Source organism: Panicum virgatum, chromosome 9K, assembly GCF_016808335.1.
Source record: "Panicum virgatum strain AP13 chromosome 9K, P.virgatum_v5, whole genome shotgun sequence".
NCBI lineage: Eukaryota > Viridiplantae > Streptophyta > Magnoliopsida > Poales > Poaceae > Panicum > Panicum virgatum.
The window spans coordinates 3884043-3909760 of NC_053144.1; the positions used below are offsets into that span (position 1 = coordinate 3884043).

At 48.0% G+C, this 25718-nt stretch overlaps 3 protein-coding genes across 3 annotated transcripts; 1 reads left to right on the plus strand and 2 right to left on the minus strand.

The window, feature by feature from the left end:
• Positions 1-2843: 2843 nt before the first annotated feature.
• LOC120649446 (histone H1-like) lies at positions 2844-4344 on the minus strand. Its single transcript, XM_039926237.1, has 2 exons — positions 4053-4344; positions 2844-3950 (listed from the first exon to the last, which is right to left on the minus strand). Exons 1-2 carry the CDS (start codon positions 4227-4229, stop codon positions 3216-3218), a joined length of 912 nt encoding a protein of 303 aa, XP_039782171.1. The 5' UTR covers positions 4230-4344; the 3' UTR covers positions 2844-3215.
• An 11131-nt stretch (positions 4345-15475) lies between these two features.
• LOC120649447 (40S ribosomal protein S15) lies at positions 15476-17254 on the plus strand. Its single transcript, XM_039926238.1, has 4 exons — positions 15476-15601; positions 15677-15831; positions 15914-15971; positions 16809-17254. The coding sequence occupies exons 1-4, from the start codon at positions 15599-15601 to the stop codon at positions 17055-17057; spliced, it is 465 nt and encodes a 154-aa protein (XP_039782172.1). The 5' UTR covers positions 15476-15598; the 3' UTR covers positions 17058-17254.
• A 6092-nt stretch (positions 17255-23346) lies between these two features.
• LOC120649448 (probable WRKY transcription factor 39) lies at positions 23347-25499 on the minus strand. The gene is made up of 3 exons (XM_039926239.1): positions 24250-25499; positions 24033-24158; positions 23347-23682 (listed from the first exon to the last, which is right to left on the minus strand). The coding sequence occupies exons 1-3, from the start codon at positions 25173-25175 to the stop codon at positions 23520-23522; spliced, it is 1215 nt and encodes a 404-aa protein (XP_039782173.1). The 5' UTR covers positions 25176-25499; the 3' UTR covers positions 23347-23519.
• Positions 25500-25718: the final 219 nt, after the last annotated feature.

Here is a 25718-nt window from a genome sequence, read left to right on the forward strand (position 1 = left end):
CTAGCATGAGCGGGCACACTTTGTCAACTGAAAAATGATTCGGAGTCCACTAATACAAAAAAATGTAAATTTGTAATTAAATCACTGCTAACAGGTTGTTATTAGCATTTTCTCTTTTTTCTTTTTTTTTTGGATAACGGTTGTTCTTAGCTTTTGCTAGCTTGCTGCCGGGTTTTGCGGCTCCCGGCCGGATGGAACGTGCATTGCAAGCTCTGTCTGCACCAGCATTACAGCAAGTCAGCAACGGCTCGTGCATGTCGTTGTCGGTCGCTCATCTTAGCGAGTGGCGACCGCCGAATTAGCCGCTTGCCCCCGCTAGTGAAAAATTAGCCTGCACCTCTCTAGAATGGGCTAGCGCTCACGTTGGGCCGGCCCTGTTTCGGCCGGGCTAGGCCCACCGACCCCGAGTCCTCCACGTCCAGTTTAAAAACCCTAGATAGGTTTCAGGTGCGCCACGCTGACGACTCCCCCTGTCACATCCATCAGCCGGCCCGGCGCGGCGGGGCGTGTACCATGCCATGCGGCCATGCCGGCAAGGCGGCACGTCCGCGTCGGGTCATGGTCATCAGTTGGCAGTTGCCAGTTGCCAGCACTGTAAAAAGGTATGTAGTTTAGTGCTTATAAGAACCTCACTAATATATGAGGTTCTAGATTCGACTCCTCATGGGAGTGAATATTTTGAGATTTAACGGCATGTTCAGTGGCGATGTTCAACGAGACGCATGTGGTGGCTTCGTCAATCTCGAAGATTTATCGGCTCAGACTTCGAAGATACTCATAGAGGTAGAGTTTGCGTACGTGTGTTTCTTAGGGGTGTAAGTGTACATGCATGTGTTGTGTGTGTGTCTGCGTTGTACTATATAATTAAAAAAACAGTTGCTAGCACTGGTTGACGTTCGCGCCCTTCGCCTGGCGCTCGCCTCTTGCGAGTCCAAGTTCGCAAATGCCCGGCTGCGCCCGCACGGCCACAGACATCAAAGCTCGTGAACCGGAAGCACACCGTCATCTACTGCGCCATGGACGTGCTCGCAGCAGCTGTCTCCCCCAGCCTGGCTGGACCACCGGACCACTGCGGCGCGGAAACGGAAAATTCAGGATAGCGCCGAGAGCAATGAGCTGCACGGAACGGTGGGGAAGCCGCGGCAAAACGAAAGAGATGCGAACTCGGAAGGCAAAAAGGCTGGGTGCCACGAAAGGGGGAGAGGTCAAAAGATGAAAGTTTCCACGGCAAAAGAGGCACCCATCCTTGCCCCCACCTGCTTCTGCAGTGTGTCATTTTGTGTCACCTTAGCTTGGGCAGGGCGCTCGGCGGTTACTCGCGGCTCAAGATGGCAATGGTATCCGAAATCCGAGTACCCGACAGGTTTTACCCGATAAAAAGACGGGTATGGAATGAGTTTTCTACCCGTGGTTATATTATTGGGCAAAATCTTGTACCCGTCGGATATGACGGGTACGGGTGCGGATGTATACTACCCATACCCGCCTACCCGCGGGTAAGAAATACCCGCACAAAAAATAAGTCATCTTAAGTGTCTAACTCATTTTAGTCCATATGACCCATGAATTTGGCCCAAATTCAATTAATCCCTCCTATTATATATATTGTTGAACTCTCCTTCAAATCCTACTCCACACTCACTTCAATTTTAGTTTGAAATGAATTATTTTTCATATGAATATGTGATATTTATATGTAATTCTCGGGTATGCTTTTTGGGTACGGGTTACCCGTCGGGTATAAATTACCCGCCGGGTACGGGTATGGAAACATTTTCCTACCCGTGTACGGGTAACCCGACGGGTAAAACTTAGTTCTAGCGGGTACGGATATGGGTGGCCAATACCCGACGGGTATATACCCGTTGCCATCTCTACTCGCGGCGAATCTTCATCCACCCTGCCAGGCCTGGCCGCCTGGGTTTCTGATCCAATTCAAAAGCCGTAGGTCGGGGCACGTGTCGGACGGCCCGGCTTCACCGTTGCATTGGGTTGGGCCTCTCACGAGAACAGCACGAGGGCCCGCGACGATTTCAATTGTTTCAGCCCAACGCCGAGTGTACAGCAGCAGGCTTAGAGCCCAGAGCGCATTGAGACCAATCTTACACGGAACGGTTATGAAAAACGGCCATTATAATTAAAGACCATTTAATTTACAGGTCATAAAGCCACGTGGGTACTCCGAGACGTAGGGCGAAAGCAACATGCAAAACCGGAGGGAAAAGAATGCTGTACAAGTTGGGTCACGAAATCCACGCCAAGGCCCAATTCCCACCACCCCATAAACCCTCAACGGAAAAAAAAATCACATCAAATGTTTAAAAAATCCCATCAAATGTTTTGACATATTCATGAAGTACTAAATGAAGTTTATTTATAAAATTTTTTATATAGATGGGCTATAAATCGCGAGACGAATTTAACGAGCCTACTTAATTCATGATGATTTGCAACAGTGATATTAACGTGACCATTCGCTAATTATTGATTAATCGTAAATTAATTAACATCATTATATTCGTCTCGCGATTTACAACTCATAAGTGAAAAAATTTTGTACATAGATTACATTTAATACTTCAAATTCAAATTAGTAAGATTCTAAAAAAATTGTGATTGAACTAAACAGGACCCAAATCATTCTACCAACTTCATTTCAAAATACTTGTCACGTCAACTTTAAGCAATTATTTTTTTGTAAAATGTTTATCAATGTTTAATGTTTATATATCATTAGATTTGTTATAAAATAGACTTTATTATTATTATATATTTTAAATATTTACAAGACTTTTTAAAAAAATATTTATTCAAAGTTGGCACAATAAACAAAGAGTGACAAATATTCTGAAACAGAGATTAGTATTTCAGATCTGGAATTCAGACCAGATCACAGTGAATATAGTAATTCTCGACAAAATACTATCACCACATAATAAAACTTTAACAACACAATGCGGACCTCAAACACCTATATCAGCTACAGAAAATACAGCCCCTAACAAACTCCTCGTCGTCATCGTCATCGTCTCCGTTCTTTCTTTTCCCCATGGGTACGGAATGGCCACTGTACCCCCGCTCCATATCAAATTTACAAGCTAGTCCACCTGATATCCCCGCGACTAAGGGAGGAGGGGAAAAAAACGGAGAAACGTCTAGAAGAACCAAACGAGAACGAAAGCCTAGATTCCACATTTCCACTGACGCCGACCGCTCTACTTCTTCGCCTTCCGGGCCGGCACCTTCCTCGCCGGGGCCGCCGCCTTCTTCGCCGGAGCAGGCTTCTTGGCAGGGGACTTCTTGGCTGCCGCCGCGGGCTTCTTGGCCGCCGGAGCCGCCTTCTTCCCCGGAGTGTCCTTGGCCGACGTCTTGGCCGCCTTGGCGGGGCGGGTCGTCCGGGACGGCGTGGCTGGGGCCTTTATCTTGGCCGCGGGCTTGGGCTTGGCAGCAGCAGCCTTGGCCTTGGGCTTGGCGGCCGCCTTGGCCTTAGGCTTGGCGGCTGGCTTGGGCTTGGGCTTGGGCTTGGCAGCCGGCTTGGCGGCTGGCTTCGGCTTCGCAGCCACTGCCTTCAGCTTGGCCGCGGGCTTCGCGGCCGGCTTCGGCTTCGCGGCGGGCTTAGCCTTGGCGGGCGCCTTGGCCTTGGGCTTGGCGGCGGCCTTGGGCTTCTTCGCGGCAGGCTTCGGCTTCGACTTGGGCTTGGCGGCAGCAGGCTTGGCCTTGGGCTTGGCCTTGGGCTCGTCGGCGGCCGGGGCGCGCCCCGCTGGCAGCTTGTACGAGTTCTTGACCTTGGTGAGCTTGCCGGCGGCGACGAGCTTCTTCAGCTGCACGAGCAGCAGCTTGCGGAAGTTGGGAGGCAGCTTGGCCTTCTGCTTGTCCTCCACGAACTTGGCGATCGCGTACTGGCTCGACCCCGTCCTCTCCTTGAGCGACGTGATCGCCTCCGAGATCATCTGCGCAACCAACCAACCACCGCACGAACCCGTGAGATCCAGGCGCGACGCGGCAAGAACGAAAAGCAGCAGAGCAAGGACGGGGAAGGATTGAGCAGTTACCTCAGCGTAGGGTGGGTGGGTCGGGTTCGCGCGCTTCCGCGGCGCGGCGGGCTTCTTGGCCTTGGCCGGCTTCGCGTCGCCGGCGGCCGCGGCCGCGGCCGCGGCGGGGGCCTCCGCTGCGGCGTCGGGGGCCGCCTCCGCCAGCGGCACCGGAGCCTCAGCCACTTCGGTCGCCATCAATGCACCTCGACGAGGAAGGAGAGCTCGCGCGCGTGCGTGCCGAGAGAGATAGCAGAGAGGTAGGAAGAGAGCTCGGTGAGTCGGTGATGGTGGGTAGGGGTGAGGAGGTCGGGGCGGAGGAAGCGGTGCTTAAATAGTGGAGACGACGAGAAGACGAGGAGCGCCCAACGCCGCGCGCTGATTGGTCGAGAGGGCCTCGCCTCGGATCGCCCCCATCAGCGCCTCACATTGAACCTGGGCTGTCCGATCCTATCCCATCCAACGGTTGTCAACGAGCCTCCCGCGGTGCCGCGGATTGCTGCCCCGCAACCGGCCGCCGGGCTCCGGAACTGGCCGCAGACTGTGCTTCTCCTCCCGATTTGCGTCCGAATATCTCTTCGCCTGATGAACGAATTCAGATGAAATTTTGAAGTATCGTAGATACGGAGCATATCTTTCAAACGAGTGTCATATTACTGGATTTGGTTGGGTATCCACGGAGATATTGGCTCGGGAACGCGAACTGGTCCGGGCGGCGCCTTTGTGTGAGTTTGGACGGGATTTCCGGGCGGCGACACGGGGTGCGCCGGCGCACAATCCGGTCTGCCGGCACGGACGCGCAGCAGGCTAGCAGAGGAAGCCGGCGAGCTCGGGATCTCGCCGAACCGACGTCGTTTCGACGGTCTACGGCCGGCCGGAACGCGACGCAACTGACACACCTCGAAGCACCCTCGCCGGACCGTGTGCGAGTTCCGGCCACTTCTGCGCCTCCCGCCGGCGCCGCCGCCGGCCGGCGCGCCGGAGCACCGCCGCCCTCCGGCGCGCCGGTCCGTGGGCAAGACGGCCCGGCAGCTGCATTTGCGTCGCGGCACTCCGATTCGTGCCAGTTCGCTCGAGAGTGACACAAGCTGGTTGCCGCCGTTGGGGAAAGCATCCCCGGTGACACGAGCCTATCTCGGTCTACTTGTGAGGCCAACTGCGTCCATCGAACTCGTCTTGTGCTCGGAACACAGCACGATTCGCGTCGATCTCGTGATGGAACGATGAACTGGGTTTGATCTTTGCGAGTTCTTGTTACTGCAGTGACGGATGAACCCGTCCAGTGAGAGGTCAAAGTAGGGGCAGGGCGTGTACTCGTTTGCCTGATGGAACGGGCTGGTGGTCAAATCGGCGTTCCAATACTGGCATGCCAAGAAACTTTTTATACGGATTCTCTGCTCCTGGATGCGTACAATCTCACGTCCCAACTGGTCAAGGATTTGCGAAAAGAAAAGTTTACAGGTTTAAACTTGAGGCTAATCATCCTGTTTCACCAAACGGAAGGTTGAAGCTGGGTGTACGAGTGTGTGGTCTCGGTTCACCATGAACCTGGGCAGCCTTGGAACGGACGGGCACACGGCAACTCGCCTCGCACGCAGCTCAGGCACGCCAACACGCCTGCTGCAAACTGCAGGCGGCACCGGATCGTGAGCTTTGATCGACGGCTAACACCTGATCATGGCAGATGAACACACGGACGGGATCATTGGTTGCTAGGGCTGTACAGGTGTATCGTCATCCTCGGTTTCGTCCGTGCACCGCGCGGCACGCCATGGAAACTTTTTGCTTCCGGCAATTGCGTGCCCTCGTCCATGGAGTTCGAGGTCCCATGGTAATTTTCACTGAGCAGTAATAATTACCGTGGTGAAATGCTAATGGCCTTTGTTTGCCTGGTTCACCAGTAGTAGCACAGGTGGGGATCGAATTGGCTGCTGCTGCTGGCGCAGATAGCACTCGAGCTGAACGTGCTTGACCATTCCATCATGCCACTCAAGGCTCGATCGATCTATAAAGGGCATCGCTACATCTTATCTTTTGTTGCTCATCTTAGCATCTTAGCTCGAATTGCTGCTAAAGACGAACGAAATTCTGCTCGAACAACTAGTTTTCGGTTCCGTTTCGACATATCTTCGCCCAGAATTCGACATATCTTCGCCCAGAATTCGACGGAGTTGTTGTTAGCAAGAATTTGGATCGCCGAGCGATCACCATCTCCCGTCTCCATCGCGTGCCGCTGATGCCGCAGGCCGGTGACGTGAGGTGAAACACGGGGGCGCTACTAGTAAAGTACTTCGCCGTGGCCCTGCTGCGATTTCGCAACACGCCTGCTGCCTTTCCTGGGCTCTTCGGTCGTCCAGCCCTTGATTTCGACCCCCCCGTCTCGCCGTGGAAAGTAGAAACGCACTCTCGCCGGTCTCGAGCCCGGCGAGGAAGCAGATCGCCGGCGAGGTAAACGACTGCATCAACTGGGCGGATCTGCGAGTTCCGCGACTGGGTGTTGGGGTGACAACGACGTCACCGGAGGAGATGACGAAGCGAACGATGCTAGGTAGCTAGACCAGACGCCCGGTGGCTGCCACTATTCCCAGGTGCTCTCTGGCCACAACTTTGCACTGGCTGCAACTGCAACATCATCGTGGAGCTTTATTTTTTTTCATGTTATGGCCAGGAACTGAAGATCCTGTTGATTAGTTCACTGAAGCTTTGGGCAGGCATGATAGGAATTTGTTGCTGCCGCGGATAGCACTTGATCGAGCTGGTTTGACCGTTCCATGCCATTTGCCCCCTTGGGCCTTGGCTCCGAGCATCATTCTCCCCTACTGCCAGGGTACGGTACACACCGAAACAGAGAGAAATTCCGATCGAGCAGTTGGCTTCCGGGGGTTTTTTTTTCCCAACGTACTTTGCCTGAACTCGATGGAGTGTAGAGTGTTTGAGCAACCAGCAAACTTTTTTGGCGATTTGGAGTAGTAAGAAACATTTGCTGTAGTAGCTAGTAACCTTTGTTGCAGTAGTAATCTGCTGCCTCTGTCGAACTGGGCGGTAGTAGTGAAATCTTGTGTAGTTCCAACGCGGATGAATTTAGGACGCTGAGACGGATGGCTGACAGCATCGTGTTGGGGGGGAAAAGGGCTGCTGAAACAAGAGTAACGCTAGCTATCTGTTAAGTTCGTTTATTTCAAAGGAACCAGCAAAGGATTAGCCGGCCTGTATCCGCACAAGGTACTAGCTGCGCACTTCCGTTGCATCACACAGCACACACAGCGAGCATTAGGCCTGATCGCTATTCGCTAACCGCAACCGTGATGAAATGATCGAGCGGCATCAGGGTCCGATTCACCAGTTGTTGTTTTTTTTTTTGAAAAGTACGATTCACCAGTTTTGCCCAGGCACACACAGGACAAGACGGGAGAAGTGGCTGCTGGCGCTGACGGCACTTGGCCTGCAACCTGGTTGACCGTTCCCTGCCAGTTTTGCAACTCCAGCCCGCGGCATGCAGATGTAGGCGGCCGCCGGCTGCGTCATCATCTTGCAACCTCTCGCTCGTGCGGTCGTGGTCGTGCGATGGCCCATGGCTGTGAGCGGAAGTGGCAGGCAAGGCCGTCAGCTAGCAGCGAAACATTCTCGTGCAGCTCCGAGGCCGCCTGGACTCTGCCGAGGCGGCTACAGCGGACACGAATGGCACTCGTTGCCACACATGGCTCGCGGTATCGATATGATCGTCTTACAGAGAAATCTGTTCGAGCAATAATGGCTGTGTTTAGTTCCCCTGAAATCTGCTGCAAAGAGAGGTGAGGATAATGGAAGGGAAAGTAAAAACAAGTTGGGGGTTGATGATGGCGGCGAAGTAACATCACCAGCTAAAGATAAAAAATGCAAAGATGTTCTACTGTCCCCAAACAATACAGCTCGGAAGCTTTTTACAGGAGATTGTAAAGAAGCAACACTCACCACAAAGAAGCGAAAATCTGATAAGAGGTGGGTTACAAATGGTTCAGAAGATGAAAAGGATGATGAGGTAAATCCTATGGAAGTCATTGAGGGATCATCCACAGCCTTAGTGCTGTTGTCGCAGAGCGGGCAAAATAATCAAGAAATGTTGGGTGATAATGAGGAGGTTGCTGAGGGTTCAAAAAAGTTAAAAACTGATAACGTGGGGCTGCAGGAGCGGCCTCGCAGGCAAAAATGAAGCTTATTAGTTGGAACTGCCGGGGGCTTGGGAACCGACCGGCAGTTCGAGGACTTCTGGATCTCCAGAAGTGTGAAGCTCCCGACATCCTTTTTCTTTGTGAAACTAAGTTAACAAAGGAGAGGATGGAATGTTTTAGATGGATGCTAGGCATGACCAATATGGTGGCCAAATCTTGTGTTGGACGTAGTGGAGGTGTGGCTTTATTTTGGCGCGTGATTTGGATGTTCGTCTTAGAAGTTTCTCGAAATATCACATAGATGTAGAAGTCAAAGAGCATGACGGCTTTGTTTGGAGGATGACCGGAATTTATGGTGAACCTGATATGGAAAGAAGAGATATTACTTGAAAATTGTTACGTATTTTGAAGAATCAGTCAGACCTTCCATGGATTTGTCTTGGAGATTTTAATGAAATCCTATTTAGCCATGAAAAGGAGGGGGGCTGCAGAGAACACAGAAGGCTATGGAGAGTTTTAGAAAATGTTTGGAGTACTGCCAACTCTCCGATTTGGGTTTTATTGGGGACAAATTTACTTGGCGAAATAATAACCATATGGCAGAAAAGTATATCCAAGAAAGATTAGACAGAGCACTTGCTACCCAACATTGGTGTCTGTGTTTTCCTGAAGTGCAAGTTGTACATGCAGATCATAGGCATTCTGACCATAGACCTACTGTGGTCTGCTATGATCATCAGAGCATTAGAATGGGGGAGAACCCACCGAGGAAATCATTTTCGTTTTGAGGCGAGTTGGCTACTTGAGGAGGACTGTGCTGAAGTAATACAAAATGCTTGGACATCAGCTTTCTTGAAGCAGTCTATGACTGTGCATGAAGCTTTACAGAGAACGGCTTGTGAGCTTATGGATTGGAATAAAAATGTGCTGAGAGACTTGTTGCAATACCAGATCAAAAAAGTAAAGAATGAGCTCGAGTTTTGGCGTAGAAATTAGAAAACCAATTTCACATCATAAAGTTGACCAGGAGCAACTTCTCCGATATAGAAAAGCTTGAGAATCAAAAGGAGCTCTTCTGGAAACAAAGGAGTCATGCAAATTGGTTAAAACATGGAGATAGAAATACAAGATATTTTCATGCTTTTGCCTCGGAGCGAAGAAGAATTAATTGGCTGAAAAAGTTGAGAAATGAACATGGAAATTGAGTGGAGGGTGAAGAACAATTGAAGCATCTAGTGTTTATATACTATTCAGCCCTCTTTACCTCGCAGAGTGGTTCTTTGGTGAGCTCATTCCTAAATCAAATTCAACCAAAGGTAACTCAGCAAATGAATGAAATGTTGTTGGCTAATTTCACAAGTGCATAAATCAAGAGAGTTTTGGACCAAATGGGGGACCTAAAAGCTCCTGGGCCGGATGGCATGCCAGCTATTTTTTATAAGAAGTGTTGGCATGTTGTGGGTGAGAGAGTAATTAAGGAAGTTCTTCAGGTTTTAAATGGTGGGGAAATGCCAGCTGGATGGAACAACACAAACATAATCCTTATACCCAAGGTAAAGAATCCTACTGAGCTGAAAGATTTTCGCCCTATTAGTTTGCGTAATGTGATCTATAAAATTGTCTCAAAGGTATTGGCAAATCGTTTGAAGAAGATTCTTCCAGATGTTATCTCCAGCACTCGAGTGCCTTTGTTCCAGGGAGGCTCGTAACAGATAATATATTGGTTGCTTATGAGGTAACTCAATTCTTGCGTAATAAAAAGAAAGGGAAAACTGGTTATGCGGCTGTTAAACTGGATATGTCTAAGGCTTATGATAGAGTGGAGTGGTCTTTTTTGCAAGCAATGATGCGGAAATTGGGCTTTCATGACAAGTGGAACAGACTCATTTTGAAATGTGTCTCAACAGTTTCGTATAAAATTAGAGTGAACAATGAGAGTACACCTAAACAATTTCTCCAGATTGAGGACTTCGGCAAGGTGACACGTTATCACCATATTTATTTGTTATCTGTGCTGAAGCTCTCTCCATGGCGTTGCATGCAGCTGAAGCAGCAAGAAGAATTATGGGAGTTAAGATTTGTAAACAAGCTCCAAGCTTAACACACTTGTTCTTTGCAGATGATTCCTTACTTTACTGCTACTAAGTGTGAGAAAGGATGAAGCTATTGAGGTACGAAATATCTTATCTAACTATGAAAAATGTTCAGGGCAAACCATAAATAAGGATAAATCTGCAATCTTGTTCAGTGCTAATGTAACAAATGATGTAAAAGGGAGCTTTTTGCACCATATTGGAATTACAAGTGAAGTTTTTAATGAAAAATACCTTGGTCTCCCAGTGTTTATTGGTAAATCCAAAGCTAAAGCTTTTACATTTTTGAAGCAGAAGATTTGGAGTCGTATTCAAGGATGGAAAGAAAAGCTGCTCTCAAAGGCAGGAAAGTAAATTCTGATCAAGGCTATTGTTCAAGCCATTCTAGTTTATGCGATGTTATGCTTTTACCTCACTAAATCAGTATGCGATGAATTAACAACAATGGTGTCGTTGTCCCGACCCGGGGGCCCGGATTCCAACTAGTAAATGTTGCGTGTTTCATCGTCCCAGATGATGATGCAAGAGGCAATCACAGTAACGCACGGTTTATCCTGGTTCCGGCCGCGGGGCCGTACGTCCAGCAAAGGGGTGTGCGAGGGCAGTGTATTATCTTGCACCCGGAGTGCTTGTAGTAGGGGGTACAAGCGAGGCGAGAGAGGGAGAGAAGCTCCCAAGTCTCAACTAAGAGTGGAGTCGGTGGAGATGAGTGCTCAGTAGTCCTTGTGCGTCCTCTTGAAGAGAGAAGCCAGAGAGACCAAGCAGACTAGAGTCCAGACCCGCCAGTCTAAAGGAAACCTGCCTCCTCCTTTTATAGTTACAAGAAGGGGCGGGACATATGAGTGGGGCATGGAAGTCGTCGTCCTCCCCTAAATTGCGGGGTACAGTGGTCGGATACTGTAGTAAGTATACTGTGGGAAGGCGGCGTGCGTCGCTGTCGTCCTGGATTTCGTCCTTCGTCCTGTGAGGATTGCGCCGCTCGTCCTGCAGTGTTCCAGCGGCAGTTATGGCGCGGGATGGCCCCCGACACCCTGGTCGGAGTGCAGGCGTGCACACTAGAAGGCCCGGGGGACACGTGGAGGTCCCGGACCTCTGAGAGGAGGGGGGAGGTCCGGGACTCCGACCGTGTGTGATGAGCACCTCTTCCGGAAGGACACGTAATATCGCCGGACCCCTTCCCCAGTGGGAGGCGAGTCCGGGAGGTCGGCGGGAGCAGTACCGAGCTTGTCTTATCCCGCGTCGCAGGTCCCAAGGCGCTGCTACAGTGCCCAGGATGGCGGAGTGGTGACCAGAGTCAGCGGATGGGACCCCGGTCATATCTACTGTGGGAGTGGCGGCCTGACGCCGCTTGTCCTTTGAGCCGTGGTGGAGTGGCTGGCTTTTAATGCCTTCGTACGACGAGCGGTCGGGCGGCGGAGCCGTTTGTCCCTTGTGCCAAGAGACGGCCTTGAGTGAAGCGGAGATGAGCCACCGCTCGAGGGTAGATCCGCTACCCTCGAGCGAGGCGGAGGTGTGTTGCGTGATCGAGGGTCCCGAGAGGGACCCTTGAGCGAGGCAGAGAATGAGTTACCCGCTCGAGGGTAGGTCCGCTACCCTCGAGCGAGGCGGAGATTGCCCAGCGGATCCAAGAGGGACCCTCGAACGAGGCGGAGATTGTTCCGCGGGTTCGAGGGGAATGTAAATGGGCCGCACGCTGGGCTTCTTTGAGTCCTTTCCTTTCTTCCGGATGGGAAGCAGGCCGTGGGCCTTCGTGGGCCCAGATGCCTTAGCAGGTGTTTGTGTTTTTAAAGCAATCTTAGTACCCCGATTAGGGTGTCCCTAATTGTGGTACCCGACAAATGGTTTTGCACTATTGGTGGGCGCAACAAGAGAAGGATAGGAAAATCCATTGGTTGGGAAAAGAAAAAATGATGAAGCCAAAGAGCAAAGGTGGTTTCGGCTTTCATGATCTTCTTGCTTTTGACATAGCTATGTTAGCTAGACAAGGATGGAGGCTTATTCATCACCCTCAGTCTTTGTGTGCTCAGATTTTAAAGGCAAGGTATTATCCTGATTCGGATGTTCTTCATGCTCACTCAAGAAGTGGAATGTCATATTCCTGGAGAAGTATTCTTAAGGGGATCGAACTCTTGAAGAAAGGAATTATATGGAGGGTCGGAGATGGAGAACAAATCGATGTGTGGGATGATCCTTGGCTGCCGAGGAAATCAAACAGGTTCATTAAATCAAGACGTGGTCCAAATCTCATCCGAAAAGTTTGTGAACTGATTGACCCAATTACCAATCGATGGGATGCAAGTCTGATACAAAGTATGTTTTGCCAAGAAGATGCAAATGTAATTCTGAAAATTCCACTTCTGGAGGATGAGGAGGATTTTATTGCTTGGCGCCCTGATACAAAAAGTCGATTCTCAGTTAGATCAGCTTATAATTTATATATCTATAAAGTGGAAAAGGAAGAAGGAATGCAAGGTCAATCAGGTGGGGACATCACATGTTTTAATTGGAAATGAATATGGAAATACCAAGTCCCAAATAAAATGAAACATTTCATTTGGAGATTGGCCCATAATAGTTTACCACTAAGACAAAATATAAAGAGAAGAGGGGTGAAGCTGGACACTATTTGCCCAATGAGCCACCGATTAGATGAAGATGGAGGGCATCTTTTTCTTAAGTGCAAATGTGTGCGTCAATTATGGCATGCTCTAGATCTCGAAGAGGCTCGACTTCTTCTTGTTAACTGCACGTCAGCAAAACATCTTTTGGAGGAGATATGGAAATTAGATGATGAGCAACAAATTGAAATCATCTCAAGGAGAATGCTCCTTTATTTTGGATGATGTGATCTTCTTCTATAGAAATCATCTCAGAGACTTTAAGGATTGTATGAATAAGGGAAATAAACACGATCATAGCCCCACTCTCTCTTTGTGGAGACCACCTGAAGGGGATTTCTTGAAGATAAATGTGGATGGTTTCTTCTGTGAAAAGACTGGAAGTGGGGGTTGGGGAGCTGTTGCTAGAGATTGTGAAGGGAGACCAAGAATGATGGCAGCCGGTAAATTGCAGAACCTCCAAGATCCTGTTCAGGCAGAGTTAATGGCTGTCACTAATGCCTTGAAGATTGCTACAGATCTTGGCATGGGCAATGACAGATTGTCAAAATATAAAGACTTTCTTGTTAGAAGAAGAGATGAATAACGGCATCAATGCAGTTGTAGTTAGGGAAGCAAGAATGTTACTTTTTCTGAACTTTGATGTATATCATGTAATGTATTGTCCAAGGGGTTGTAACCGTTATGTTTGTGTTTGGCTTGATGACTTCCCAGGGCTTGTTTCGGACATTGTAACCAGCGACTGTGCTGCTCTAGTTATCTAATGAAAGTTTGTTGTTTTTCTTTTAAAAAAAAGGCAGGCGGCGCAACGACGCGAGCAATTCGGTCGATCGAAGGGCCGGCGCGGGCATCTGGTACTCGACCGGTCGGCCCAGCTAGTTCTAGTTGGGTGGCGAGCTCGAGGGTTCAGCTCGTTGCATGCTTGCCGATGCCGTCAGTAAGACCTGTTTGTGCTAGAGCGCCGTCCTCGTAGCTCTGAGAACTTGCTGAGACCAAGGGGATCGATCGGCACCTCACGCAGCTTTGCCCGGGCAGCTTGCTTATTCTATAAATAAAATTGACATGCAAAATGCTCTTGTTCTGATTTTTTTTGTGACCAAGGGGATGGATATATAGTGGCCCAGATGCACGCCCTGTCCAAATTGTAAAACTCCCAATGGCACTAGTCCTTAAGGACGCCGGCCTGGATTGTTCTGCAACTCTAGGGATTCATTACCTAGGTTCAGAACTCTAGGGATTGGTTCAGAACTCTAGGGATTCATTACCTTGGTTCAGAACTCTAGGGATTCATTACCTAGGTTCGTTGACTGCACGCTCGAGGTCGCGAGAGATTCATTCATCGTTATGCCAGTGTCAGTACAAATGTCATAAGAGTATTATAAATATTAAATTTGCTAATATGTATTAATAATATGAGGAGAGAGAAAAGAAGATTGTTATGAAATGTGAGAGAAGTGTCATCACTATGACACTCCACTAGCACAGTTCTTAAGATTTTAGTGTAACTGTGTCGATGACACTCCCACTGAGACTGGCTTAAAGCAAATTTAGTGATCCCGCCGGCAGCGGACTGCAAGCAAGAGGTGAGGTGGCGCATGTGGTGGCGGGTCCCGCAAAAATTTAATGTCCAGCAGCTCCGTCGGCCAATAGCAGCAGCGGTAGCAGCTCTCTGCCGACGCCGAGCGGGCGTATTGCCAGACGCCCGCCTCCCTCTCTCTCCTCGTTCCTCTATCTTCCACGTAGATATGCCTCCGCTCTCCGCCGACCATTATAGCTGCTCTTAGAAGTTGTATTTGACATCTCTTATCAATAAAAGACACTGACATCACCTAACACTTCACCAATTGACACGCTCTTAACTACTGTAGTCTTACTGGACCGTATCATAAACCCTTTTTATATGTCTTTTGCTGACAATTTGACAAAAACACCACGAATTCTTTCAACTTGCTTCTACTTGTCCAATCCAGCTACCAGTAAGCGAAGCAACACAAAAAAAATGAAGCTATATGTATATCCGGAGCAAGTGATTAAGCCCCTGTTTGTTTCACTTTACAGCTGATTTTGAAGGCTCGAGAAATCCAAACATCAGATGACTCTTAAAATCTAGAATTAGGAATTCATAATCAGCTCGATTCCAGAAGTCATCTGACTTATAAGTTTTTCAAAGTCAGAACCTTCAAAATCAACCAGAAGCCGAAACAAACGAGGCCTAAATATTCGTTAGATCTTGAGTAGAGTTGAATAATGGTTTATTTAACTATTTCCACCTGCAGATGTCTTTATTTATGCCGGTAACTGAAAAAAAGGAAACGAAAAATCCTCCTCTTTCGTTCTTGATGAACTCGATGCTTTTGTCCAAGAAATACTAAGTACATGTTTCTTGTCTTACCTTATTTTTTTTAGCATGCAAGTTCACCGTACGTGGGAGTATGCGCAACTACTCAAAAAAAAAAAACTCCGTATCGGCCCATGGCGGAACCGGCTGACAGAGAGGACCAGCTCTTCTAGGCCCAGGTTTTCAGCCCAGCAACCGTACCACCCAAACAACAATCCGGCAGGCGCCACGTGGCACTTACGGGCACTATATAATCCCCTCACGAACGCCCTCCCCAAACCCTACCCGCCGCCGCCGCTTGCTCCTCCAAGCAGCGCCTCCGCTCCCATCTCCCGCGCCTCGTCTCGAGCCCCCGCTCTCCCATCCGACCATGGTGAGCAGAATCTCCTCCGAAATCCTATCCGATTCTTCTTCATCTTCGTCATGCTGAGCTCTGTGGTTGTGGCAGGCGGACGTGGAGGTGGATCCGGAGGTGGCGGCCGCGGGGCAGCCGAAGAAGAGGACGTTCCGCAAGTACAGCTACCGCGGCGTGGACCTCGACGCGCTCCTCGACATGTCCACCGACGACCTCGTCCAGCTCTTCCCCGCGCGCGCGCGCCGGAGGTAACGAACCTTCTTACGGCGGTGTCTGTTGCCGTTTTGGGCTTGGTCTCGTGATCTGATCTGATGTGTTCGATTGGAGCAGGTTCCAGAGGGGTCTGAAGAGGAAGCCCATGGCGCTCATCAAGAAGCTGCGCAAGGCGGTGGGTGTCTCGTTTACTTTTGCTCTGAGTTTAGTTGTGAATTGTGTGATGCGAGGCTTATGTAGGTCTGCTTGTGCTTGTACTGAGCTCTGAGTTGGATAAACTGTGGGGGGTGCATTACCGCTGGCAAGGCGATAGTATTTCTGTTATATCAGCTGTATATGCCACTTGATCATTTTAGGCTTTACAAGATGAGGTGAATTGTCATTGGAACTGAAGGGCATGCGTAGTGGTCTCTATCTATTAGATTGCCTTCTGTCCATTTAGTGTAGAGCAGTGTAATGTTGATTTAATGGAAGTAAACTGCAGGGATAGTTTTGTGCCGATGTTGATAGGACGTGTTGATAGTTTATTTATAGGATGAATATTTCCCCATCAATTTCTGTCATTTGTGTTCCATTGGATATTGCATACTAGATTGCATTCAACCTGAAGCATGTTTGTTGGTTTACATGTTTACTGCTCTGGAGCAACTGTTTTCATGTTTCAGATATTTTTTTCTTTTAGATTAGAAGACTAATACCTTTCTTAAAACTTACTGTAGCCTGACTGATAGTTTTATCTGAGCAATGCTGACAGTATATTAGCCGGAAATGGAAATTTATTTCTCAAATTATTTATTTTTGTAGCAAACTTGTGGGCTATCATATTTAAGATGTGTAGCTTAGGTCTCTCACTAGGTGAGCTTCAGTAAAGCCACAGTGCTTCATGTGTTTGTTCATTTTTTTCTAACAGGATTAGATTTGATAGCATATATTATTAATACAGCAGTTCTCTTTTAGTATTAATATTCTAGAATGCTGATCATACGCTCCTGCGTGAAATTTATTTAAACAGAAAAAAGATGCTCCTGCTGGTGAAAAGCCAGAGCCCGTCAGGACCCACCTCCGCAACATGATCATTGTGCCTGAGATGATTGGTAGCATCATCGGTGTCTACAATGGCAAGACCTTCAACCAGGTTGAGATCAAGCCTGAGATGATTGGCCACTACCTTGCAGAGTTCTCCATCTCGTACAAGCCTGTCAAGCACGGTAGGCCTGGTATCGGTGCCACCCACTCCTCACGGTTCATTCCCCTCAAGTGAGGCCGGATATGTGGTTTTGTTCTCTTCCAGAGTTTGCTTCTCCATGTAGTTTGGGCAGTCAAGTTGAACTCCATATAGATGCTATGTACTGAGTGCTCTATTCAGAACCTTTTATTAACTGTTATGTTACTGTGACGTATTATTTCAATCACCTTTTCACCATTTCGGCTCATTGAATGAAAAATTACTTTCATATATCTTCTTATCTATCCTTGCACTATATCCTGGTGCTGTACTTTTCTCTGCCATATGGTCATGGCCTTGTCATGCTACTGGGTCTGCTGGATTGAGAGTTGATTGCACTTATATTTGGATAGATTTGTGCTCGCCTTGACAAGTGACTGATGCATTCATTAAACTATTTTCATGTCGAATTCGCACCAAGTTCTAAACCAAGTGTTTTTTTATATGTTTATTTTTTGTTCGATTGGCGACTGGACTTGCTCTGTAACTGATTGGGTTTAATGGGTTCATTTGGCTCGTATTTTGTATGGACAACATTGTAGTACTGGTACTCTAGAGTCCATTGATCTACTCTAGTTCAACTTAATCTGTGCTAGGCAAACAGAAAAATTAGCTCGTTTAGTTGAATTAGAAAGGATCAGTGGACTCCATCCCCAGTTCTATGCTATTGTGCATCAGCAGAGTTTGCGCTTTGTTACATCGGTTTCTGCTGAACAGAGCAGATCAAAGAGTTTCAGCAGCGTGGAAAACCTGTTTGTTCCCAGTTGTGTCCTGCACTTCAGATCCGTTCTCCAGCTCCTCAGCCCAAAAGCACCTTCTCTTCAATCTCTCCACCCTATTCTACTTGAATGTGCTCGATGCTCATGGTTGGTTCGAAAAAGAAATGGTAGCTAGTACTTGTTGTAAGAGAGATTCACCAGTCTCTAAATCCAACGAAGAACAAATCAGCAGGGAGGTAAATAGAAAGCCGCAGGGTGACCAGGGCATTGGAGAAGGCTCGTGATTGAACATTGAAGAAGCCCGTAGGAGAGGGGATGAAATGCTGCGAGACCGGCTTCGATTCCAGATGCACTCGAGACTAGGCCTCGGCATTTTTTCAACGAAAAAACCGACCGAACCGACCCGAACTATCGGTTTTTTGGTTTTTTCGGTTCGGCTTTGGTTTGGATTTTTAGAAAGTTCGGTCATCGGGTTCGGGTTCGGGTTTTAGCTTGCACCGAACAGCCGAACAACTGAATTAAACCTGTGCAGCCGTCCCAAAGGGCAAAGGCCAAAGACAGCCAGTGCAGCCCACGGCCCATTAAACCTGTCCAATATATACCTACCAGCCTCCAAACCTAAACCCTAACCTTATCCTTTCATTCCTCCTCCCCACCCCACGCACACCAGGCGGCGGCGGGCGGCCTCAACGGTGCAAGGCCAGGCAGGGCGGGTGCGCGCGCAGCCGCGCAGGGCCGTGCGGTGCGAGGCAGTGCGCCCCCCCCCCCCCCCCCCCGGCGCAGCCTCACAGGTGTGGGGAGCCATCGCCGAGCAGCGCAGGCAGCAGGAGCGGGCGGCAGGTGTTGGCGCGCGGGAGCAAGCAGTGGTGCGATGCACATCTTCGACAACAACGGCCGCAATAACTGAGGAGTCCTCCAATGTATGTAATCTTCTACTTCTTTGATCCGGATGCTTGCTATTCCTTGACTTCCATCTCACGAGTATTGTCATGCCCCTCTTTCATTTGTAGATGGGGGACACTGAAGAAACCGTGGCAAATCAAGCAATTGAAGTGATAGAGGTAGACAAGGTAGATGAGCAGCAGGCCGTGGCCGTGGACGCAGAGAAAGAAGTCAAGAAAAGAAAAGCCATGGCTCCAAGATCTGATGTGTGGAACCACTTCACCAAGGTCAAGCTTGAGAGTGGAGAGGAGAAAGCCAAGTGCAAATACTGTGGAGGCTTATACATGTGCGACACGAAAACAAATGGTACGTCATCTTTGAATGGCCACTTGAAAATCTGCAGGAAGAATCCTAACAAGAAAGTAGTTGATAAACAAGGCACTTTGCAACTACAACCTAGTCATGGCAATAGTAGTGTTGGTACTGTGTCCACATGGAAATTTGATCTTGACGAACTTAAACTTAGTTTTGCGGAGATGTTAATTGAAGATGAGCAGCCTTTTGTTGCATCTGAACGCCCTGGTCTTAGAAAATTTTTAGCCAAAGCATGCCCAAGGTTTGTTATGCCTTCTAGAAGAACAGCCACTAGAAAATGTGTGGCAGTGTATGATGTCCACAAAGAAAAACTCCAGAAATTTTTAAAGGAGCATTGTGAAAGAGTTAGCATCACAACTGATACATGGACAGCTAACACCAAGCAGAACTACATGTGTGTGACAGCACATTTTATTGATAAAAATTGGAACCTGCACAAGAAAATAATTGTTTGGCAGCCTGGGGAATTGATAAAGTCTTTACTATAACAGTAGATAATGCTAGTGCAAATAACAATGCAATAAATTATATGAGGAGGGTCTTGAATGAATCGAAGGGTAGCATTGCTGAAGGAGAATATCTACATATGAGATGTGTTGCACATATTATCAACTTGATTGTGACTGAAGGCCTAAAGGAAATTGATGTTTCAGTTAGTCGTGTCCGTGCTGCTGTTAAGTTTATCAAGACGGGAACATCTAGGTTGGTAAACTTTAAGAAATGTGCTGAATTAGCAAAGGTTCAGACCAAAGCCTTTCTAAATCTAGATGTTTGCTCTAGATGGAACTCGACTTACCTTATGTTAAATGCTGCACAAAAGTATGAAAAGGCATTTCAGAGGTACAACGATGAGGACCCATACTATGTGCTAGAATTAGAAGGTGAAGGTGGTCCTGGAGTTCCTGTAAAATCAGATTGGGATAAAGTTAGGAAGATGTCTGATTTTCTTGAGCACTTCTATGAACTTACTCTTCGCGTTTCAGTAACAAAGCGTCCGATTTCTCACACATTCTTCCATGAAATTGCTGATGTTTTGGTTTTGCTACGAAACTGGTGTCATAGTGAGGATAGATTGTGTCAGGAAATGGGTAAGAGAATGTTGGTGAAGTATTATAAGTATTTTGGAGAGAAATATGGAGAGAAACAGTCAGATAGAGAGAAGCGAGGTGAGAAAGATAAGGGGGATCAGTTGCTTAACTTGGTTATTTTTTTTTCTGTGTGGCTGTTGATCCAAGGTATAAACTTTCTAATTATATAAAGATGGCTACGATGGTGATGTTTGGTGATGAAATAGGAGATAAGTTGTGGGAAACAGTGAACTCTTCTTTCCGTTCTTTGTTTGAAGAGTACAGAAATATGTATGCTCCAAGTCAAAAGGTGCAGCCACCTACAGATTCTCAAGAACCAGCATCAAAGAGCAAGAGCTTGATGAGGTCTATCATTGATCGACAAATGAGCAACAATGGTGGTGGAAATGTCACAGTAAAGTTTGAACTTGATAAGTTTTTCTCGGAAGATAATGAGGAGGATAAGAAAGGATTTGATATTCTTAAGTGGTGGAAGGACAATGAAAATAGATTTCCAGTTTTGTCTCGCATGGCCCGTGATCTGCTAGCTGTACCTATATCCACAGTCGCATCCGAGTCAGCATTTAGTTCCGGTGGACGGATTCTTGATGACTTTAGAAGCTCGCTTACACCTACAATGGTTGAGTGCCTCATTTGTGCAAATGATTGGATTCGTGGACCTGAATATATTAGTGTTGAAGAGAACACTGAAGAGTTGGCCAAACTTGAAGAAGCTAAATCAGTTTTGTAATATCATGATTTGATGTCAATGTATTATTTTTTTAAATCTAACTGACTCACAACACTTACATGATTTGTTGATTTTTCAGAACTTTGTGCTCTGGCCATTTCTTCCAAGGAGAAGGAGAGCACACCTGAGTCTTGATACCCAATGCTAGCTGCTGGAGCCAGGAGGATGCTCATGACGATGGTTGGTCTGAGCAAGAACAATAATGCTGCTGCAGAAATGCAATGTTGTTTAAGTTAACGCCTTTGCTTGTTTGAAGACTTCATTGTTAAATTGTGTGATGTGAAACTTGTCAATTTGGATTTCTGTGTGGCTGATGTATTGTATTTTTAAACTGCTATGTTGTTAGCCTTTAAATTTTAACGTTAGAACTAATATTTTGGTTGTTGTCTGCCTGAAATGTCTGAACTGTTGCTTGATATCTTTCTGTCAAAATGAGAACGGTTCTGTTCGGTTGCACCGAAAAACCGAACCAAAAAACTGACATTTTCGGTGTCGGTTTTTTGTTTTCTTGAGGACCGATCGGTTTATGGTTTTAGACAACCGAATTTTTCTCAAACCGAAAAAACCGACCCGAACTAAACCGAAAAACCGAATGCCCAGTCCTACTCGAGACAGTCCACAGCTTGAATTGCTTTTTGAAAGTGAAATGGCACGGCTTGCACTGCTTGCAGGGTTGCATCGTCTCTTAAAGCTCACGTTTTCATTTCATGTATTATTTATACAAAAACATCGAAAGATATCACCAGTCACAAAGTTTGGTGGATCAGGTATCCTACAGTTTCAGGATTTTTGATATATGCTTGGAGTTCCTACGGTTGTGGCCCATATATATAAAAGTGAATATATCAGGTGCAAACCAACCTTTCCATGCAAATCATGCAAACTTTTGGATCAACATCTTAAGGGCATGGGGGATTTGTTGCTTCCTAACTTTTGTTTTTCCTTCTTTCCATTTTTGCAAATGGCGGCTAATTTTGTTGGACTAATGACTGTACTACAGTCTTACAGCCTTACCGGCTGTTCCTTAGTTTTTGTAATTTACAATAAAAGGACAAATTAGTAGTCAAATTCCTATTCGTTTGCCTTGTTTGTCAACCTCTACTAGGTCCCAGTGTTTAGTTTCCACTTATTATCATATCCCTAGCTAGCTAGCCGCGTGGACCGCTAGTTATTGTTTTCCCTCAAGGCATCTCCTATCATTCTAATCCTGCATTTTTAGCCTTGCAGCTGGCATCGTTAGTCAGACCGAAAACAGTGATGCAAGCCATGAATTAGAGCTAAACAAATCAACAGTGCTTGCTTGCTCCCACTAACTGAATAATTGGAGCAACCAAATTGTGAGTAGAATGCCATCTTCTTGTTGCACTAGAAAAATACAATGTATACAATACAGCCCCAATACCCTACTGCAAATTCATAAGAAATTCCTCTACTGCAGAGAGCAACCAAGCTGTAACTTACTGACGAACAAGTTGCAACTGCATGGACTACGGAAGCTGCAGAACAGACTGTACACATCATAAACAGCCTTATTATGACTCCAGTTTATCATTTTGATTCATTATATACAGATCAAATCTGCCAAGATATGCTAAAAAGTATAGCCCACAAGCCCTGCAGATGAGCATCAATAATCCCATCAAGCATTCAAGCAATGTCGAAATAATTGCGTGCCAGCTCTGTCTCTCCTGAACATAATCAGGATTAGAGTGTCAGTAAGATCCACGGCACGGGGGCCGCGCACATGCTTAGCTCCAGTAATCATCGGCGCTCATCGTGGGGGCGCGCATTAAATGCCCTAACGAGCCTGCGCATGTGGATAATCTCTCTCCAGGCCACGGCCGATCCAGCCAGATTAGCAGCTGACAGTTGCTTAACTGCATAGCATGCTCTGCAGCGACGAACAGCATGAGCGGGGGCTAAACTATGGAGCGTGCGCTGTGATGGCAATGCCAATCAGGGCTCCACGAAATCCGCTTAACTGCATGCAGATGGCCCGGCTTGGGATTCGGAAAGAGACGCGTGCACGTAAGGTCAATTTTAGTGGGAGTGTCATAAGAGTGCTATGAACATTAAATTTGCTAATATGTACTAATAGTACGAGGAGAGAGAAGAGAGGAGTATCATGAAATGTGAGAGGAGTGTCATCACCATAACACTCTACTGGCACGGTTCTTAAGATTTCAATCTAGATAACTGTATCGATGACACTTCTACTAAGACTGCCCTAATCACCCGTTGTTAGCTGCGGCTGCGGCTAGGAGAATCTGTGATTATTCAGCTGACGATGTGCTCATGTTCTTGAGGCACTCGTGTGCCTCGCATCCATCCGCTGTAGATAGCCGGAGAGATCAGTTAGGTTTGACGAAGCAGGTTGGCCACACGTGAATTCTGCAGGGAAGATCACACAGCTACAGTACTTTGCCGAGATCAAACATAAGTAAGCTAAAAGTAGTAAGACGAACCAGACAGGGAGAGGGAGTAGACTACAAGTTCACAACGATGAAATGAAATAATCTAGTTGGTCTTTGGCAATCACGAACCAGAGGCCTCATAGAAATGAATTCATCTAAACAAACACAAGAATCGATCAGAAGCGGCGGAAGCCAATCGAGTCCTCGATCACTGTACATCTTGGGAAGAATTCAAGCTACTTTCAGTTACAGTTCGTCGCTCAAGGCATTGAAGACGGGCCCGGATCCTCTTAGGCCTCTGCCGCGGTCGCGGTAAGCACCGAGGGGTCGAGCGGCTGCGCGTGGTTGTGGTCGTTCTCGTAGGTGACGATCAGCATGCTGGCGTCGCTGCGGCACCGCTCCACGTGCTTCCTCGCCGGGCAGTCCTTCTTGCTGCTGCACCGGTAGTACCCCCTGCACGCACAATTGATGAGATCATGAAATGTTGTTCATCACTCCCCTCTCGTTGAGAATTGGACACTAAGTAGTACTATGTGCTAAGTCTCTTGGTTTTTGTTTCCTTCTGAAATTAGTTGATGAGAACAACGTTTGTCAGAACAATGATCACCGTCAGACTGCCAATTCTATTCCATGGGAATTTGGAAGAAGCCAAGCACGGTGGTGCAAAATGCAATTGGTCTGACAATGATCAGAGAGTAGCAGCAGAATGGCATAGACAAGATGGCATGGGAGCTTAATTAGCAAAAGGGGAAACTCATTGAGTACCAACAAAACAATGGTGTGAAGACAAATCCTCAAGATACCTTGGGTGAGGAGAGCCTTTGATCGGTTTCTGCCCATACTTCCTCCATGAGTAGTTATCCGCCGGTATATCGGCGTTCTTGTCGCTGATCGCCGGCACCCTCACCACCCTCTTCTCCCTCGGCTTCCTGGGCAGATTCGATTCACCAGCAACAGATCACAATCACAGCATCATTGCAAAGAACAGAACCCAAACCAAAGATGCGAAATGGAGCTTACTTTTTCTTTGGGCAGTGGCACTTGACGCTGCCGTCCTCCCCTCTCTTGGCGCACGCCTTCTTGGCCGTGGCGGCGGAGCTCGTCGCGGCGTCGGACATGCTGATCAGCTGGCTGCTGATGGAGGTGAAGAAGGAAGTCGCAGCCGAGGAGGTGCACACCGAGTTGTTGTCGAAGCTGAAGCTGATCACCTCCTTGGCAGCGCCGCCGCCGCCGCCCCGGGGAAGCGGCACCGGCACCTCGATGTGGAACTGCTCCCCTCTCGGCGTCTGGTCGAACTGGAAGCTCTTCTGCTTCTTCGCCTGCTGCTGCTGCGGCTGCGGCTGGAACTGGATATGAGCGGCGATGGTGGTGCAAGGATTGGGCGAGGGGGCAGTAACAACTGTCGATGTGTTCTTCTGCGCCGCCGCCATGGCCGGAGAGGGAAGCACGCCGCAAGAGTTCAGCTCCAGGAGTGGCGTCTCGAGGAACATGTTCGTGTCGAACTTCTTGGCCGCAGCCGGTGCCACGCTGGCACAAGGCGATAGCAGGACCGCCGGCGCCACCTCCGTTTCTTGGCTTCTCATCGGCGCAACGCTTCGCATCGTCGCTGCAGTTGTCGCCGCCGACGGCGGCGGTGCCGGAGTACTACTGACAACGTGCCCGCCGTTGGGAGTGTGGCCCGGTGCCAACGACGACGGACGATCCAAGAGGCAGCTTGCATCGACGCCGACGGGAAGCGCCGGACTTCTCTTGCCGATCCTTGCTCTGGCATGGCCGAGCCTGTCGCTCAGGACGGCGACCACCTTGCTGAACCGGGCGACCACCTCGTCGGTCTCCGCGGCTACGGGCATAGGCCGGAAACCATCGCCAGTGGACAGCGAGAGGAAGGCGACGAGCTTCTTGCAGCTCTCCACGGCAGCCCGGTTGGCTTCCTCCACCACCTCCATGGCGATACCAAGAACTTGAACCTACCAAGAATCCAAGTGATAGTAACACAAACACGCTAATCTTGATGCAGTGCAATGGAGTATCAAGGTGACCAAAATCGATCAGAGGTCAGATTTTGACCATGGATTGAAGATGCAACGATGAAATCTAAGATTTGCACATGAACTGGTACCAGAGGATATGAATTGAGTGGAGAGAAAGGTAGCAAGAATTGCAGCAATGGTGGCGTTGGAAAGGGTCTTTGCAAGATCTTCGTGTGAACTTATACAGGGAGAGCAGATGTGAGGCAGTCTCATTGGGTCCTTCACTTGTGCAGGAAGAAATTCTCGCGAGTATGATATTCCAATTGGGAATGAGAGGTGGAGCACGATCGGAATAAAAAATTAGGAAAGTCAACGAGGTTGATGATCAAATGATCACGGCCGTCGGTACGATGGACGGCCCGGATGTCTTATGATTATTTTCAAATAAATTTTTTATGTGTCAAGATATCCATTCCGAGTTATCAACTATATCCTCTTGTCGTTTTCTTTTGTTTTTTT